Below are 16,583 nucleotides of genomic sequence, written 5' to 3'. Positions count from 1 at the left end.
AGGCTATTGAGATTGAGATCCCAGATTGAAATGCTGGGGCCATGTGACTGCAACTTCACAGCTGCGGCGCTGTCGCCGCCGTCTCCCCTCTCGTCACCAGCGACTACACTCACGACCCATGGGAGGTTGCGTCAACTTCGCACACACTTCAATCCCTGCTATGTGTACGCATCCTCTGGATTTATCATTGCAAAGCGCCGTTCACATGCCCGCAGATGCGCATTCTGGAGTAGTGGGCTAGATTGGATCTACTCTGAGACGTGCGATCGGGGGAGGGAGCACGGCGATGGTGGCGTAGCTACTGCAACAAATTTTCAAAGAGACTTGAGTGGACTGGTGACGCATACGAGGACACATCGCCATCATGTCGTCGCCATCATCAACGAATCAAGGAGGATCACTCGCCGGTGTCGAGCTCGCACCTTCGATGCTGTCAGCTGCCGGTCCTGCTCCGGCGTCAGGCCCGTCCATTCCGGCTGGCACCGGCCCCGGTGGTACCCCAACGACAGCGTTGTCGGTGTATCCACTCATCGTTCAGCTTTGCCAGCGCCCGGATCCACGTGCTGCTTCTGCGACAGGTGCTGGTGGGAAAGACCAATCGGGGAATGCGCCTGGCCAAGGGCAAGCGGTATTGAATGACTCCCCCGGGAGCTCAGCGCAGAGGGAAAATGCTCTGCTCGAGCTCAGCAAGAAGCGAGAACAGTACGAAGATCTAGCGTTAGTGCTTTGGCACAGTTTTGGTACGTCGTTACGATACGATTTGCTCTCTGCAAGATGGGACTTGCTGACCGCAATTCACCTTTCAGGCGTCATGACTTCCCTCTTGCAAGAGATTATTTCTGTCTACCCGCTGCTTTCTCCACCGGCGCTGACGGCGCATGCATCGAACAGGGTGTGCAACGCCCTAGCGTTGCTACAATGCATCGCAAGTCACAACGAGACTCGAGGGTTGTTCCTGCAAGCGCACATCCCCTTGTTCCTCTACCCTTTCCTCAACACGACATCCAAGACGCGGCCATTCGAGTATCTCCGTCTCACTTCGCTGGGAGTGATCGGAGCCCTGGTCAAGCAGAATGACAACACCGAGGTCATCACATTCCTTTTGTCAACCGAGATCATCCCACTCTGCTTACGTATCATGGAGACGGGCTCGGAACTGAGTAAGACAGTTGCCATCTTCATTGTGCAGAAGATCCTGCTCGACGACACTGGTTTGGCTTACATCTGTCAGACATACGAGCGCTTCTACGCTGTCGGGACCGTGCTGAGCAACATGGTCAACCAGATTGTCGAAACGCAAGCGGTGCGTCTTCTCAAGCACGTTGTGCGATGCTATTTGCGTCTGAGCGATAACTCGAGGTGAGTGACAGCGCAGGCCACGCGTCTTTGGTCAACTCGCTATTGGGGTTTCAAAGCTGACAGGGGCTCCATCACTCTCGAACAGAGCACGCGAGGCACTACGCGCTTGCCTGCCAGGTCCGCTGAGAGATGCTACCTTTTCGCAGCTGCTGAAGAACGACCATGTGAGCCTCCCTTCGCCTTTAGCCTTGAACGAATTGCCTTCCAAAGAAATAACCAATATTGACGCGCTTGATGTGGACGGCCTTGACAGATCACAAAGCGATGCCTTGCGACGCTGCTGCTCAACCTCTCCGACAGGGTGGAGAACTGAGCCCTGGGCATCTCGCTTGCCTCAGCATTAGCAGAGAGTTGGGGAAGGGCAGCTGGTTTGCCAACGGGCTGTGGCATGCATGCTCATCAATGTGAGCTGGATGCACGAATCACGCATGCGTTGTATTAGTATGCTATGAAAGAGGATCAATTGTTCCACTGCGTCGGTTGCACTATCACCTCGCAAGCTGTCACCTTCAGCGCGCTCAAACGTCGACCGTTCAAATAGAAATACGCGCTTCCATCGACGGTATTCGCCAGCCACATGCTCTCGCAGGTCCTCATTTGCGCAAACAGCACGCTCGCCGGGGTTCTCGGAGCTTCACCGACACTTGCATTACCAACGCTAGTGTCTTGCACCAGTCTGAAGGGGAGGTACATGGGTTTAAGGGCAACATACACACTTTACCGATCGCCTCTCAAACGCTGTACGGCATGCAGTCGGCTAGCCTAGCTAGCTTTCTCACTACGTAATCAGAATGGCAACTGGAAGGCTGATGTTGATCTAGTGTAGAGGCGTTGCTTGCTACATTCTAAAGCCAAGCCGAGTAATACTGCGAATGCTGTACGATTTTCGAAACGAGGCGCTTAGAAGGGCTTGTCTGAGTCCGGGGTATTGTCTGCAGCGTCGGAAGTGTAAAGAGGGACGACCATGGGTGAGCTTCGCATTCGAGGACAGGATGGGAGAGGAACGTACCCTGGAAGTATTGGTTGACCTATGGGGCGTCGGAGATTTAAAAAATTGCAAGAATGAACAAGACGCAACACTGGTCAGCAACAAGCTCACAAAGAGACGATTGACTGAGCAAGATGAACCCCCAGCTCAACACTTGCACGCTTGTTCTCCCTGGGGGCGGTCCTTGGAGATTAGTCCATGGTGTCCGAATCACACAGCCGCCGAACACAAGGCCTTTGGGGGTCACTCTGCATATGAGAGACACTGGTAGACTTTTCTCTGCACCAAGTCCATATTGTCCACGTCTGCAAACCCATGACCAGTAGCGTAGACTCACAAATGGAATCTTCAGCAGAACGTCGTGCTTGAACTTCGGAACGCCGCTCAAAAAGAGGGCAACGCCTCCTGCGCCTGCTACGCCCCAGAATGCGAGTGCGCCAGAAGCCCTGTCCAAGATGAGGTTCATAAGATAAAAAGGAGGATCAAAGCGAAGCCGAGTGGATTGAATAGACGAAGAGGAAGTCAGCGTCAGATATCGCTGCATCATTGTGAATAAGCATTTCGCATCTTCCCGATGTGTCGACTCTGGCTGGTATTCTAATTGCCTAGTTTACCCCCTTACGGAAACGGTGCACTCACTTGAAGACGTTCTCCGGAGCGAACCTGCCAACGTGCGGCTGGAAGGCAGGCTTGATGTGCGGCGCACCGACACGGGGCGAGGACCGGAACGCGGCCATGCGGACGACTGATGTTCTGAGCGCCATTGTGACAAGAGAGGGTGTCTTTCTGCTTGTCTCTTCGAGGTGTTCCTGTCTTTCAGATGCTACGTGCAACGAACAGCCACTTCCAACTGATGGCCCCCTCGAGATACAAGTTATGACCTGCGAGGGATCGACCTTGTCGAAGCCTAGAGGACCTTGCCAGGTTGGCGAGAAGAGTGAGTGGTCTGGAGCGCGATCGCAGAAGATGGAACCTGTTGATCCGTTTCGTTCCGCACTAGCTCTTCGATCTCAGAACTAGAGCGAGCCTCAACCAAATTTTTCCCTCAGCCGCAGGAGATGGGCATATGCAGCCATCACAGTGCGTCAACGCAAAGAAAAGCATCCATTCAGTTGCCCTTTTGCATGCTCTCAACCTTCATCGTTGACGGCCATCAAATGCAGGAGACAAAGTCTGCATCAACCCCTCTCCAATCGACCAGAACCATCAGCAAGAAGTACGGCAGAGCGAAGCTTGCCACCATCTTGACAAACCTCCCCCGCACAAAAGTCGCAACAGCAGGCCTTCCCAGCGAAGCGGCAAGAGCACGCTGTACATGTCTCCATTGCCCATCATCCTTCCGGACTCCAGTCGTCGCCACCATTCCACCCTTCGAAGAGCCAAACCTCCCTTCGAATTCCTCCAAAGGAATAATTGTTGTCATCGCTAATCATCACAACAAGGGCAGCAGAAGTCCCATGCTTGTCTTGGCTGAGACCCGCTGCTAGCCACCTCTTTCTCTAACTTGCGTCCCTTCACTCCGAACCCTCGAAGCATATAGCGTGCATTCGCACAAAGGGTACGCCCACCGTAGCAGCGCAAAGAAGTCTCACTCATTCGTAGATTGCGAGAAGAGTGTGATCAGTAGTCAATATGGCTGTCGTCAACATCAGGAGAGATGTCGATGACAAGTTCTATCGATACCGGTGCGTTTTTGTGCTCTTAATACCCAGTCTACATCAGAATCTGACTATAGTTCCCTCAACAGCATGCCCTTGCTTCAGACCAAGATTGAGGGCAAAGGGAACGGCATCAAGACTGTCATCCCCAACATGGCGGACATTGGTAGGGCCCTCTCCCGCCCTGCGTCTTGTGAGCCATTACATCATCGAGCAGCCAAGCCGCTTCCCCGTTCCCACTAACATACGGGCCGTGCGTACTCTTTTGCAGACCCGACCAAGTTCTTCGGCTGTGAGCTTGGCGCACAGACTCAGTTTGACGAAAAGAATGAGCGCTACATTGTGAACGGCTCGCACGAGGCTGTCCGTCTGCGCGAGCTCCTTGACGGCTTCATTGAAAAGTTTGTACTTTGCAAAGCCTGCAAGAACCCCGAAACGGACCTCAAGATCAGCAAGGATGGCATGATTCACCGTGACTGCAAGGCCTGCGGTGCGATGACGGACGTGGATATGCGCCACAAGCTTACCACTTTCATCACCAACCACCCTCCGCCCAAGAAGAAGAAGGGTGTCAAAGGTGCTGGAAAGGCTGCTGGCCAAAGCGTTGACGATGGCGGATGTGATGATGGCGAGAACGGTGGCAGCGACGACGAGTTCACTGCCAAGATTGCCTCAGAAGCGGCTCTGATTCCCACTGCTGAGCAGCGCGCGAAGGAGAACGGCGGAGACGAGTGGAGCGTCGACACGTCGGAGGCAGCCGTCAAAGCCCGCGTTAAGGCGCTGGAGGGAGGCATCACATCCTCCCTCGTCCTCGCCGCTGGCGAGGACGACGAAGAGGCCGAGGACGAGAACAGCCCGTACTACCAATTCGGAGTGTGGCTCACCGAACACCGGAAAGGTGGCTCTGCGGGCGGCGAATGCACCGCTGCAGAAGTGTACAAAAAGGCTCAGGAGCTCGGCATCGAGAACAAGCATCGCTCCGTGCAGCTGATTATGCAGTCTCTCTTCACCGAGGACGCTGTCAAAGAGATGGGAAAGTACCAGGCCGTCATTGCCAAGGTGAGCTACCGTATCGCTCGTCTGGTTTAAGCTCGTGGGCTTGCTCTGATGCTATGCTTGTTTGCTTCAGATGACCACCTCGGAGAAACACCAGAAGTCGCTGCTAGGCGGCCTCGAGCGCCTTGCGGGCATTGAACAACCCTCGCTGGTCCCCAGCGGCGTCCCAAAGCTGCTGATGGCGCTGTACCAGATCGACGCGCTGGATGAGGAGATTGTCAAGCACTGGGGCACGCACACGAGCAAGAAATACGTCGACAAGGACACCAGCAAGAAGGTCCGCCGCGCCGCTGCGCCGTTCCTCGAATGGCTCGACCAGGCTGATAGCGACGAGGACGAGGAGGACGATGATCTCGATAACCTGTGATCGCCGGCTTCCTCCTCTACTAGGCTCCAACTCCAAACACACGCAATCTGATAGTGTTTGCACGCAGTGCTGTTGGCCCTTCTGTGCTGGGCTATAAGATACAGTCTTCATGAACGTTTGTTCGATCAATCCGATGGTCTTTTGACTTTGCAGTGTCATTGAGATTAACGATTCGGCCGGAAAACATTTCACATGCTTGTTATGCTACTCGCTTGCTGATGTGGACGCGTGCGCCTCTGCCTCTTCCGCTTCGATCTTCTTATATTCGAGCTTGCTGAGCAAGTCCGGCCACACTGCGTGTGCGTGATGCAGAGGGAGGATTGCAACAGGCCAGTGAGCTCAAGGCTTCGTACCCAGTCATCTGTAAATGAAAAACTCACCCTGCGCCAATCCAGGATGCGCAACACTACGCATGAAAAGCTCCTTCATCGCGGCTGTCTTCTTGACCTCAGCGAAATGTTCCAGCAGGAAGTCGATTTCCATCTTCCGTATTTCGGGGTAGCGGACCGTGAAGCTGCTGAAGACTTCCCAAACAATATTGTTGACCGTCAAGCTGCCGGCAATGTGAGCCTTGGCGCGTTTTTTGAGCTCGGGCAGGTTCATCTTATCCGCCAGCTTATAGATCGACTTGGCAGAGCACAGCGGTGCCTTCTCTGCACGATCTGCGTATGTGCATATCATGTCGGCACGCCTGGGGGTTTGGAGTGGGCCAGTGTGCAACAAAAAGATCGGTCGACATGTCAGAAATATGCGCAATGCAGAGGAGCGCAATGTCGCGCAGAACACTTACCTCCAATGTGCGCAGATCAGATCCTCCAGATGCTCTTCGGGATTGTCGAATGTGTGCGACTTGGCATGATCGCTCTCGTCATCCAGCTCCAAATACGACGACGTGAGGGGGGCAAATTCGATAATGTCGGTGTAGAGGAAGTAGAGCAGAGCATAGAAGCTTGGATAGTAGCTGTCGCGGATGACCTACGGGGGCAGGAGACGCATTGGGCCATGCTCATGAGTATGCCAGCTACAAGGTAAACAAAAGGTCCTATCATCATACTTACCACCTTGCGCCGCTTGCGACCCGTAAATGCATTTCTCTTCCTGGCACGTTCTGCGCTGACATCTCCGTCTGCAGCACGTTTCTTGCCTTTGTCCATCTCACCAGCACCGCTGGTGCCGGCAACATTTGCATCCCTTGCATTTGCGCTGGGCGTGCTTAGAGATGCCATCCGGTTCGTCAAACCTTTCGTGGTTCCCTCCGATGTGTTATCTCCGCTGCCTGCTCGAATGGAGCGCTCGGCAGCAGGGTCACTTGTCTTCAGCACGGGCGTGACCCCTGCTCTGGCGTTGACGTTGGCATTGGCCTTGGCGTTCGCGTTCGCATTAATGTTTGCGCCTGCACCCGGCGCGCCGCCTGGACCACCGCTCACAGCCGCGATCTCGTCTTCGTGTCCCATGTCTTCGTCTTCATCATCATCAAATGTGGGCACGTCTGCAGGAGGTTCGCGTGGCGGGCTGAACTTGCCGTGTGAGAATCCGCTGTGATATGAAGGGGTTGCGACTGCTAGCGTCGCGGTAAATGTGTTGTGCCTATCCTCTGATGGAATAGCAGCAGCGGGATCGGCCGAGGTATAATTCGCTTGCTGAGCCGCCAAGTCGTCACCATCTGAAGCCTGACTTGGCCCGTCGCCGTGATCATCCTCTCCCTGACGCTCCTCCTCATCGGTATTGACGCTGCTGGCATCGTCACTGGTCTCGCCGTCCTGCATAGTCAACTCGTACTCTGCATCCGAGTCATTGAAGATACCCTCGCCGTCGTAATCCAACTCCTCATCTGCCTCGGCAAAGGCTTGCGACGAATCCAGACCTGCGGTCCCACTTGATCTCGCTCTTGCGCGCCGCTTTTTCGAGCATTGCCTCTGATGGGTGTCCCGAGCGCTCGAACCTGCACGGCGCCGATCTCGCCCTTCGTCACTATCATCATGATCAGGTGACAGACTGCGCATGCCGGCGTCGCCCACAGCCGCACGTGCAGAGTCGTTGGCGGCCTGATCGGCATCCTGCTGATCAAAACCCTCCGAGTCGTCACTGTCTTCCGCCTCGGCAAAGCCACCCTCGAAGAGGTCGCGGAAGTAATCGCTGCGGGCGGTAAGGATCTGCTTGATGGCGAAGATTTGTTTTGTTTTTTCCCCGGAGCTTCTGATCACTTTGCCTTGCCTGCGTGTTTGGCGCGGGAAGACAAATATAGTGTCGCTATAGGACGCCGGAAAAGTGGTTGCTTAGCCTGCAGATTAAGAATATTAAAGGGACTGTTCCATTCACCTGTAATCCGGCGTATCCAGGAGTGATCCCATCGCGGTCGTCAAAGACTGTGAGACGATGTGACCTTTCGGGCGATGTGAGTCTGGCGCTTTGGGCTGCTTTGTGAGCGACACGACAACGACGAACATGTCCATTTCCTTGACTGTGTGATGGTTGTAATAGACGCGGTCTCTGGAGCAGAAGCCAGACCAGCCCCAGTTGGCAGTTTGAGATGAGAAGGTATGTCCGAGTGCCTCCTTACTTGAGATAAGTGACAGTTTCCCTGCAGTGTAAATGGAAAATGTGAAACGGAACACGCCCTCGCGGTGCCATTCTGTGCGAGAGGATTGCTTTGCCTTCGACTGCTGCTCCCCTTCCTTGATCGTCCCTACATGTCGTTCCAGCTCGGCTGGGTTCTTAACCGCAGTCATCAAAGGATGAACCTTCTCTGATGCAAGTGGCTCTGCATTGAGGTAGAGGGATACATTCTGCGGCGCGGCTTTGTACATGTAAGCGCGTATCTGAGCATGGGTCATGCGCGATGCGGCTCTCACCTGGTCCACGCCGCTCTGGGCATAGAGCAACACAGTCCATTGTCCACCTCCAAAGGAGCATGAACGGATGGCCTTAGACTTGACATTATCCTTGCTCTCGTCGAAGATCTTTCTTAGGCCTGTCAATGGCTGCAGAGCAAACAGGCACACGTGCTCAGCCTCTGAAGCACTCAGCGATGTGTATTCATGGCAACTCACCCATTCAAACGTGACTGAGACAGCACGATGAGCGCCAAGGGCCAAGATAGCGATCATCAGACCGTCAAATTTCATAGAAGGGTATATCAGGGGTATGCTTCTGAAGCGCCTCACTGGCATGCGCCTCTGTCGGCTCTGTCAGGTACCTGCTAGCCTTTTTCCCGCTCGCCACGCCTCCTGCCGAGGTCTGAAAGGGGTCTTGTGCGGCCGCCATTCTGAGCAGAATCTAGCCGCCTGGCAGTATATACGTGCAGAGTAGCTTCAGCCTTGAAAGCAGGGTGCGTACCGTATGGATGTAGGTCCAGGTCCAGACGAGTATACAACAGAGTGAGAGGAGGTTCTTGGGCATCACATATCAGCGAAGCGGAGTCACATTCAGTGAGTGTTGCGCACCGTCTGTCTCGACGCGCCAATGTGGCACGCGTACCCATCGCGTTATCACGTCTGGCTTCATCAAACGGCAAGGGATTGATTCCGAATCCCATGTCCCGCGTTCCGCAATACACTCATCTCTCTGATCCCCCCCCTTCAGTCTTGTTGAATACGTTGCCATCAAGTCGATCAGGTCAATCTACACCACGCCTTTTTCCCTAGTACAGCGTGAAGTGTAGACCACCTTTGAGCAGGCGAAGGGCAAGAAGCGGAACGTATCCTGTGAGACTCAGAAGGCGTCCTGCTCAAGATGTTGGGGCTAAAGGCGACCATGACGGTGAGTGTGCAACAAGTGTAGATCGGAGTGTTTCTTCGTGCTCACGTAGCAATTCTTTTCTCGCTGCGTAGGTCATCGACAATTCAGGCGCTTTGGTAGCAGAATGCGTCAATGTGCTGAAGAACAAGAGTAATCATGGCCTGGCGCGCATCGGTGGGTCTAGTGCCACTGGGAGCCCTCCGCCTATGGTTTCGTTGCTTACCTTGCACATCCCAATCTTCTTCCCTCACGCCTGCCCGTCTGTGTGGACAGGCGATGAGATCGTAGTCGTCATCAAGAAGGCTCGACCAATTCCGCAAACCCAAGGGCATGGTGGCTCAGGTGGTGGGCAGCGTATCCGGCGCGGAGATGTGCGGCACGCGGTGGTTGTACGGACCCTGAAGGAGACCGTCCGACCAGATGGGAAGGTCGTCCGCTTCGACGACAACGCTTGCGTGCTGCTCAACAATCGCAAAGAGCCACTAGGCACTCGCATCAGCGGTGTTGTTGCGTCTGAGTTAAGGCAAAAGGGATGGGGAAAGATCGTCAGCCTTGCCCCTAGGGTCATCTAGGACAGCATTGTCCCAAGTTGGGCCTGGCAAGTGGCAGGGGCTGCGTCGCAGGCCGAGAATATCTTCATTCGCATGCATTACAGTATTTGTACCATAGATTGTCGGCACCATTTCGCTCTTACCACATTTTTCTCTTCTGTGGTCTAAACACAATTCGGGGCTGGGGTGCTGATCATGCTCTGCATAAGTTCCGGGTGGGACGGCCTTCCCCGACCCAGAACTTGGAGTGGCTCCACTCGGCGTCTCCATTGCTCTAGAACCTAGACTGAGCCAATTCGATAGTCGGATGTTCGCTTGGCGAGAGGAAGGGGGTCCTGGAGAGCGCATCATGTGTCACAGGACTCTTTACGCCGCTTCAAACCTCAGGGCCATCTGCTGGCGGAGAGCCGTTTTACTTGCAAAAGATGCGATGGAATAAGTTTGAGAGCGAGGCGACGATGAAGGGTTAAGAGAAAACTGAAGCGGCAGTGCGGCGCGCCCACTGCCTGATGACCTCTGACGCACCGCGTGCAGGGATGACGCACGCACACGGGCGGCACGGCACACCAAAGCGAGTGGCACATCACGGGCCACTCACGGCACTCGTTGCTGTGAGGCCCTCCTTCGACGTCCCATCAGTGCTTGCGCCTGCAGCGATCGCAACGGACGCCCTCCTCTGTTAACTCCTGTTGTTCGCAACCTGAGCTTTCTCCCGGCTGGTTCGAGGTCCTCCGGATAATGTACCGTGCGAGACCTGCCAGTTCCGAACGACCGAACCTGCACCTTCGAAGGGAAGATAGACTGATGGACAGTATTTGAGTGTATACATACCAGAACGACAACCCCAAGATATTTCATAGCGGAGCTCATGGTACGGCGCTCATGGTACGGCGCTCATGATACGGCGATATGGACGGAAAAGGGTGAGGGATGCTTCATGTCATCATGTGCTAGTGAGATATTGAGCAAAGCGTTCATCCGCACCGTCTATGATTCACTTCGCACAGTGCAGGGATGGCAGCCGCCAACGCTCGGCGCAAGGCCTTTCTTGCGCTGCTAGATCCCACAAATCTCATGCCGGGGCAAACGTTGGCGGATAGCTACACGCTTCGACAGCTATGCCTGCAAGGCTCGCTGCCAGAGTCACCCGACTGGCTGCGGTCACAAGCGTGGAAGGTCTTGCTAGAGTACCTACCGATAGAGAAGCGCGACTGGCCCGAGGTCTTGTCCAAGCGGAGAGGGGAATACTATGTGGGTAATATCTCAAGCAGCTAGTATGTTTGCGGAGGGTGCTGACATCATCTCTTGCTCTACAGCAATTCGTTCAAGACTTTCTACCCATGGCCCTGCAGAGGCCCCATCAGCAGGACGGAGACAGCGTCAGCAGCAGCGCTCTTCCCGGCAGCCTCTCAGAGCGCGACGTTCTCCTCGATCAACTATATAAAGATCTGAGTCGCTCTCGGAAGAATGGATTCGATTTCTATCAGGCAACCATCAAGCCTTCCAAGACATGTCCTCTCGCCCCGGCACCAGCCAGATCCGCCGAGGATACCTCGCCAGCAGTGGAAAGGCTCAGCTGCCGGCACGATTTGCTCGTCCGTCTTGAGCAGATCAACCATTCGTTCGCGTTGGATATGCAGAGGCTTCGACGGGAAAATAAGGAAAGGGTCAAGCATGCCAGCAAGGACAAGGGAAAAGTGGATGAGCAGGAAACGGTGCCTGATGATGGAAGGCATGGTGGGCAGGCCAAAGCAATGGAAGGCTGTTTAGACCGTCTCGCAGCACTCGAGGCTAGGCAATGTACCGGCTTATCGGCTTCCGGTCGCTCATCATCGACATCCTTCATCTCTGCAGAAGCCAGGCATGCCGAGGACGCCGATGATATCGAACCTGTCACACAAGGGACACGGAATGGAAGCAATGTTGCGTCGATGGCAGTTGAGAGCGGTCCTCCGCCACTACCAGGGAAGGATGAACCTGAGCTTGAAGACGTCAGGTGGCATTCGCTGCTGCGAATACTCTACATCTATGCACTACTTAATCCATCCATTGGATACATCCAGGTGAGTCATCTTCCGGATACGCTCAAGGCATTTGAGTATCGCGCTCAACAAGCATCTTTTCAGGGTATGAACGAGATTGCGTTCGTCTTCTTATATGCTTTCCGATCTGGGCGGGACATCGTGTCTTCCTCAGGGACCGTGCACGTTGACCACATCCCTGCCATGGGCTCTGCAACCTACAGCTCTTCTGGCGCCGATGCAAGCTCAGAAGCAGAAGCAGGCGCAGAAGCAGCGGCAGTTGAAGTCGCAGCCGGTGATATTGAAGTGCTCGAGTGGACCGCTCACGCCGAGGCTGATGCTTTCTGGTGCTTCAGCGCGCTGATCGGCGAGGTACGCGATCTGTTCGACTTTGATGGCGTCGACCATGCCGCGGCTGGGTTGCGGGTCAGCAATGTCAGAGCGCGGGATGTCGCTGGCAATATTGCGGATAGTGGAATGGCGGGCGGATTGAAAAAATTCAGCTTGAGGCTCAAATGGCTGGATGAGGAGCTTTGGGCGGTTTTGGTGAGTTTCGAAACCATGCAAACAACAATCATGTCGAGCGAGAGACGCTCACCAGGATGAAGTACGATGCTCTTGCAGCGCGCCACATCCCTCGACCCTCGCCTACCTTATTATTCCTTCCGATGGCTAGCGTGTCTCCTCAGCACGGAGTTGACCCTACCTTCCCTCTTGCGTGTATGGGACGTCCTGCTTGCTCAGCAAGGTGCGCCCAGCAACAACGCCTCAAGGGTCGACGCACCAACGAAGGTTGACTTTCTCATCGACATCTGCTGCGCCTTGCTGGTCAGGATCCGCGAGCAGCTCATCGATGCAGCACGGTCTTATGACACGGATGCAGATGCTGACGGTACAGAGGGGCCATTTGCGCGATGCATGTGGCTCTTGCAAAATTACCCTGACGAAGACATCGAGCCTGTGCTGGAAATGGCGCATCTGTACCGCCAGCGGCGCTTGGCGTCTGCTCTCACTGGTGATGCTCCGCCAACGGAGGAGGAGTTTGCCGAGCTAAGCAACGCCGCCGTCCTGCGAGAGCGTGCGGCCAAGATGTACCAGAATCTGCGAAACACAACATCTCCACAGCTCAGTACCGGCAAGAGCTGGCTCCAATCATTCTCTCCGCAAAGCCAGAGGCAGCAGCAAGATATGGATGATGTCCCCTTCGACGGATCACCGAAGCCGCGCAGCGCGAGTGGAAGCATCTTCAATCGCTACGCCGAGGCACTACATTCTAGTGACGCAGCAGCCAGCTTGTCCAAGATGAGCACTAACCTTACTGCGAAAGCAATGACGAGCTGGAATCGCTCGTCCGACCGGCAAAACCAGCCAGGAAACAACTCACCTGCGCAGCAACGCCTGCAGTCTTTCAGCATTGCAGGGCAAGATCTGATGAATCGTGCACGCGGCGCTGCCGCTAGCATCGGTCGATCGGCACCCAATCCGGCGAGCGAAGGACAAAGAACGCCGCCGCAGCATCCCGCCATTGCGCGTTCCTCTCGGCATGACCTCCCGCAGTTCCCGCTGCCAAGTGTCGCCGATACATCTTTAGGTCGCCAGGAATTTGCAGAAGCTGGCAATTCTCAAACTCTCAGAGCCATGTTCATGCCTCCGAGCCCGGCGCACAGCGATAGGAACGGGTCGGAAAGCCCGCGACTGCTGCCTAGCATACGAGCAGCGCTGAGCAGCCATTCACGACACGGCAGCCTGAGTTTGCGAGCGAATGGGCAAAAGCCGCTGCTCTTGACAGGCTCTGCACGACCGCCACGTGAAGCGGGCCAGAGCCCGTCTGCGACACCAGATTCAGCAATTCGCACCAGTCGAAAAGTCTCAACTGGTCCGCTTGCATCGAACAGCAATGCGAGCAGTCCCATCCAGTTATCGCGACGATCGCATGCGGCCCAGGGGAGCGCCTCAACCACGCCAGGATCGCGGCAGTCGAGCGATGCAGGCAGCGCCATTGACATTGGAGAGAGCAGTCGCGTTTCTTCAGTGTCGTCCGTGGGCAAGGTGTCAGTTGTGCGTGAGCATGGATCCACAATGGTGCCCGCCGCAGCGTTTGCCAAGACTCGCCAAGTCACGCGAGCGGACGTGCGTGCCACTTTGGAGTGCCTCGCAACGGATGAGGATCTCCGGCGCGATGGCGTCTTGGAGAAGACAGGTCGTCCGCACGCACCTGAGCAAATGCCTGTCGTACACAGCCCAGCGTCGATGGACGCCGGCAATGGAGGTTTGCAGCGGTCACGATTTGCGCGGACTAATCAGTCCACTTCCGACGCGTCAGATGCGATCCCGATGCAACCCACTGGGCAGCGCGCCAGGGCTGATCAGGACGTCTGGATAGTTGAGACGCCCGAAAGGCCAGTCATCGATGGGTGGCGCGTGTCGGCCTCCGAGCAGCCGCGCACAGCGCCGCTGGCCCCAAGCCCCAATACATCCACGACCGTCGAGGGCCATGAGTCTGACGCTGCAGCGACGGGCAAACAGTTCTATCGTGCCTCAGTAGAGGTGGACGAGCCAATCCATGCTACGCCAGAATCGACACTGGAAGGGGTCGAACGCTACAAGCTGTGCGACGCGCCCGTGCCTTCGTTCGAGGCAAGCTCGAATGACGTTGCTAGCACTGCTGACCTTGGCGCGGTCGACGGCACGCGGCAGAGCAGTGTTGGGAAAGGCAGCGGTGTGAAGCTTGCGCGCTCGCGTCTCGCGTCTCGGCGTACAAACAGCGCTTCCTCAACGCGCAGCTCCGTTGCTCGCGCGAGCGGAGGCTCATTCGTTGCAGGGCAGGACTTTTCAACGATCACAGAGACGAACGGCGCTGCGGGTGCTACTGCAGAAGATGGTCCAGTGCCGCTCAGCGCAAATGATGGACATGTTCGTGAAAAGGAGCTGCCGCCGCCTTCGCCTGATTTGAACGTCCGGGAGGTCCTGAGCGCCGACGAGCTCATGCGGTTGCTCTGCGAGGATCTCAGGATCGATACCCAGGTCAAGAGCGAGGACGTCCCCGCTCGCTTGCGCACGCCGTTGGCAGAGGCGCATTCGAGCATCGGCGCGCTCATTGCTGGCGTAGCGGATAAAGATGACGGATGATGCCAATGGTCAGGATGGGAACTGGCAACGCCCTGATGCCCTTGTGCGCACTCAAGCGGTCCTTGCGAATGACAATGAGGCTCTCTTCATCTCAATCCATTCATGAGAAAACATGTTCGAGAAGGCGTTCACGCCAAGCAAGTGGCCCCCTTTTGACTTCAACGTGCGCCAAAAGCAGTAACAATATCCGTCGAGGACCCGAGGCGAACAGGGATGATTAGAGCTTTGTCGTCGCAAGTGGAATTACACGAGGAAGGATTACGGATTGCATGCACCCAAGCTCCACAGGTATGTTGGGTTGGCAGTTGCGTGCGCCCGAATGATGTAGACAGAATAGAGTAGCCGGCAGGCATTCCAATTTTCGGCCTTCCCTAATCCCTCCACGCGGTTGCGCGAGTCATCCGCAGATTTGAGTGTTGTTAAGTCACAGCGCCGCATCAGCAAGGGGAATAGGGTCGGCGTCGCATCCATGCTGGAAAAAGAGTTGTTCCACGGACTCGCATGGATGGACATGCCCATGTCCTCCAACGGTTGTGAAATGTCAAGGTGAAGTGGGCTGGAGACCTGGAGAATAGAGAGGGGTGTGGACTGTGGAGCAGGTATATAGCAATGAGCGGCACGGACTAGCACAGTCTTGCGCACGAGCCATCTGCGACGGCCTGCAACGGTACATAGGCGACGCGAGTGTACGACGACACATACTGGTCTGCTGCCTGCCATTCCGTCACAGTTCCTGCACTCGACAATGACCATCCACCACGCAAGACTACCGAGACAAGCGGGGTGCACGCCAAGTTGCTACCCTATGCTCGTCCAAACACCTGGCTGTCCCGTGCTCCACAATCCGTAGACTAGGCAACAGCCGATTCCGGATCAGTCGAGCAAGACGCTCGGCAGGAGCGTTTTCCCGTTCTCTCTTGTCAGACTAGTCCAAGCCCTTGTGCAATTCTGTGATGATGGTGGAGTGGGTGCGGGCGCGTACGATCGAGGATCGGCGGCGCTTTAATTACTAATGGCGCTGCTGCTGCTGGCTGTCGCTGCGTCTCCGCCCCTGGCCTGGAACGCCTCACCACTCCACAGTCCGATCAGCGACAGGATGGCCATTTGTCATATGAATGTCAGGCCATTTGTCAGACGAATGTCAGGCCATTTTATTTCATCGTTACGGTCAGCAGCAGTAAAGCTACCCTCAATACCGCCCCCCCGGCATCTGCTTCTCCTGCACCTTGGGTCTTTGCGCTGCTCTGCATTCACTATTCGTACTACGGCCAATCTTTAGTCATCCGGCTGGGACTCTTTTCAGTTGCCACCTTGGCAGTATCAGTGGCCAGTGCATATTACTTACACATCGTCATCATGAAACAGCGCAGCCGGGCATTTTCATTACATACCAGTGATGCAGACGTTGCGTAATCATGGTACATATCTCGGCAGTCCTGGACTCTTTGCATCGGCGCTGCTCCAGACCCGCTCGAGACTACTCTGCGGAGTGCACGTATCTCAAAGTCTGCCACGCCGCGTCTGTCAATGCGTTCCGGGATCTGCTCCAGAAAGAAAAAGCAGAGACATGCTCCATCCTGTTGTTGTTTTTTCCACCTCCACGGCAGGCAGCCTGGGGTGAGACGTTGCCAGGATTCTTTGCAATGGATGTGTGAACTGGGTGGATGAACACTCTTTTGAGGCAGCGCTTCAATGCTTCCAGTGGTCAACTGAACG

General features: G+C 55.5%; 9 protein-coding genes across 9 annotated transcripts; 5 read left to right on the top strand and 4 right to left on the bottom strand.

Moving 5' to 3' along the window:
• Positions 1-364: 364 nt before the first annotated feature.
• On the top strand, positions 365-1,672 carry K437DRAFT_220052 (putative rcd1 protein; the record flags this gene model as incomplete). Its single annotated transcript, XM_013390106.1, has 4 exons — positions 365-740; positions 807-1,359; positions 1,445-1,523; positions 1,613-1,672. 4 exons carry the CDS (start codon positions 365-367, stop codon positions 1,670-1,672), a joined length of 1,068 nt encoding a protein of 355 aa, XP_013245560.1.
• A 309-nt stretch (positions 1,673-1,981) lies between these two features.
• On the bottom strand, positions 1,982-3,263 carry K437DRAFT_253912 (uncharacterized protein). Its single transcript, XM_013390105.1, has 4 exons — positions 2,987-3,263; positions 2,685-2,793; positions 2,369-2,387; positions 1,982-2,291 (listed from the first exon to the last, which is right to left on the bottom strand). Exons 1-4 carry the CDS (start codon positions 3,109-3,111, stop codon positions 2,260-2,262), a joined length of 285 nt encoding a protein of 94 aa, XP_013245559.1. The 5' UTR covers positions 3,112-3,263; the 3' UTR covers positions 1,982-2,259.
• Positions 3,264-3,482: 219 nt separating this feature from the next.
• Positions 3,483-5,634, top strand: K437DRAFT_231806 (uncharacterized protein). The gene is made up of 4 exons (XM_013390104.1): positions 3,483-4,032; positions 4,095-4,198; positions 4,277-5,064; positions 5,135-5,634. Exons 1-4 carry the CDS (start codon positions 3,980-3,982, stop codon positions 5,426-5,428), a joined length of 1,239 nt encoding a protein of 412 aa, XP_013245558.1. The 5' UTR covers positions 3,483-3,979; the 3' UTR covers positions 5,429-5,634.
• On the bottom strand, positions 5,579-8,715 carry K437DRAFT_162455 (uncharacterized protein). Its single transcript, XM_013390103.1, has 7 exons — positions 8,479-8,715; positions 8,281-8,409; positions 7,748-8,214; positions 6,487-7,678; positions 6,219-6,403; positions 5,809-6,119; positions 5,579-5,721 (listed from the first exon to the last, which is right to left on the bottom strand). Exons 1-7 carry the CDS (start codon positions 8,596-8,598, stop codon positions 5,633-5,635), a joined length of 2,493 nt encoding a protein of 830 aa, XP_013245557.1. The 5' UTR covers positions 8,599-8,715; the 3' UTR covers positions 5,579-5,632.
• Positions 8,716-9,063: 348 nt separating this feature from the next.
• On the top strand, positions 9,064-9,858 carry K437DRAFT_289828 (ribosomal protein L14). The gene is made up of 3 exons (XM_013390102.1): positions 9,064-9,187; positions 9,259-9,340; positions 9,440-9,858. Exons 1-3 carry the CDS (start codon positions 9,161-9,163, stop codon positions 9,736-9,738), a joined length of 408 nt encoding a protein of 135 aa, XP_013245556.1. The 5' UTR covers positions 9,064-9,160; the 3' UTR covers positions 9,739-9,858.
• Positions 9,859-10,179: 321 nt separating this feature from the next.
• Positions 10,180-10,711, bottom strand: K437DRAFT_162395 (uncharacterized protein). Its single transcript, XM_013390101.1, has one exon. It carries the CDS (start codon positions 10,585-10,587, stop codon positions 10,312-10,314), a length of 276 nt encoding a protein of 91 aa, XP_013245555.1. The 5' UTR covers positions 10,588-10,711; the 3' UTR covers positions 10,180-10,311.
• On the top strand, positions 10,514-14,996 carry K437DRAFT_162152 (RabGAP/TBC). Its single transcript, XM_013390100.1, has 5 exons — positions 10,514-10,640; positions 10,725-10,968; positions 11,034-11,780; positions 11,844-12,284; positions 12,363-14,996. Exons 1-5 carry the CDS (start codon positions 10,627-10,629, stop codon positions 14,865-14,867), a joined length of 3,951 nt encoding a protein of 1,316 aa, XP_013245554.1. The 5' UTR covers positions 10,514-10,626; the 3' UTR covers positions 14,868-14,996.
• Positions 14,997-15,750, bottom strand: K437DRAFT_162153 (uncharacterized protein). Its single transcript, XM_013390099.1, has one exon. The coding sequence runs from the start codon at positions 15,618-15,620 to the stop codon at positions 15,126-15,128; it is 495 nt and encodes a 164-aa protein (XP_013245553.1). The 5' UTR covers positions 15,621-15,750; the 3' UTR covers positions 14,997-15,125.
• A 91-nt stretch (positions 15,751-15,841) lies between these two features.
• K437DRAFT_253909 (uncharacterized protein) lies at positions 15,842-16,431 on the top strand. Its single transcript, XM_013390098.1, has one exon. The coding sequence runs from the start codon at positions 15,880-15,882 to the stop codon at positions 16,144-16,146; it is 267 nt and encodes an 88-aa protein (XP_013245552.1). The 5' UTR covers positions 15,842-15,879; the 3' UTR covers positions 16,147-16,431.
• The last annotated feature ends 152 nt before the right edge of the window (positions 16,432-16,583 follow it).

This window comes from Tilletiaria anomala, assembly GCF_000711695.1.
Source record: "Tilletiaria anomala UBC 951 chromosome Unknown K437scaffold_7, whole genome shotgun sequence".
NCBI lineage: Eukaryota > Fungi > Basidiomycota > Exobasidiomycetes > Georgefischeriales > Tilletiariaceae > Tilletiaria > Tilletiaria anomala.
This window is presented reverse-complemented; position numbering and strand designations above follow the sequence as displayed.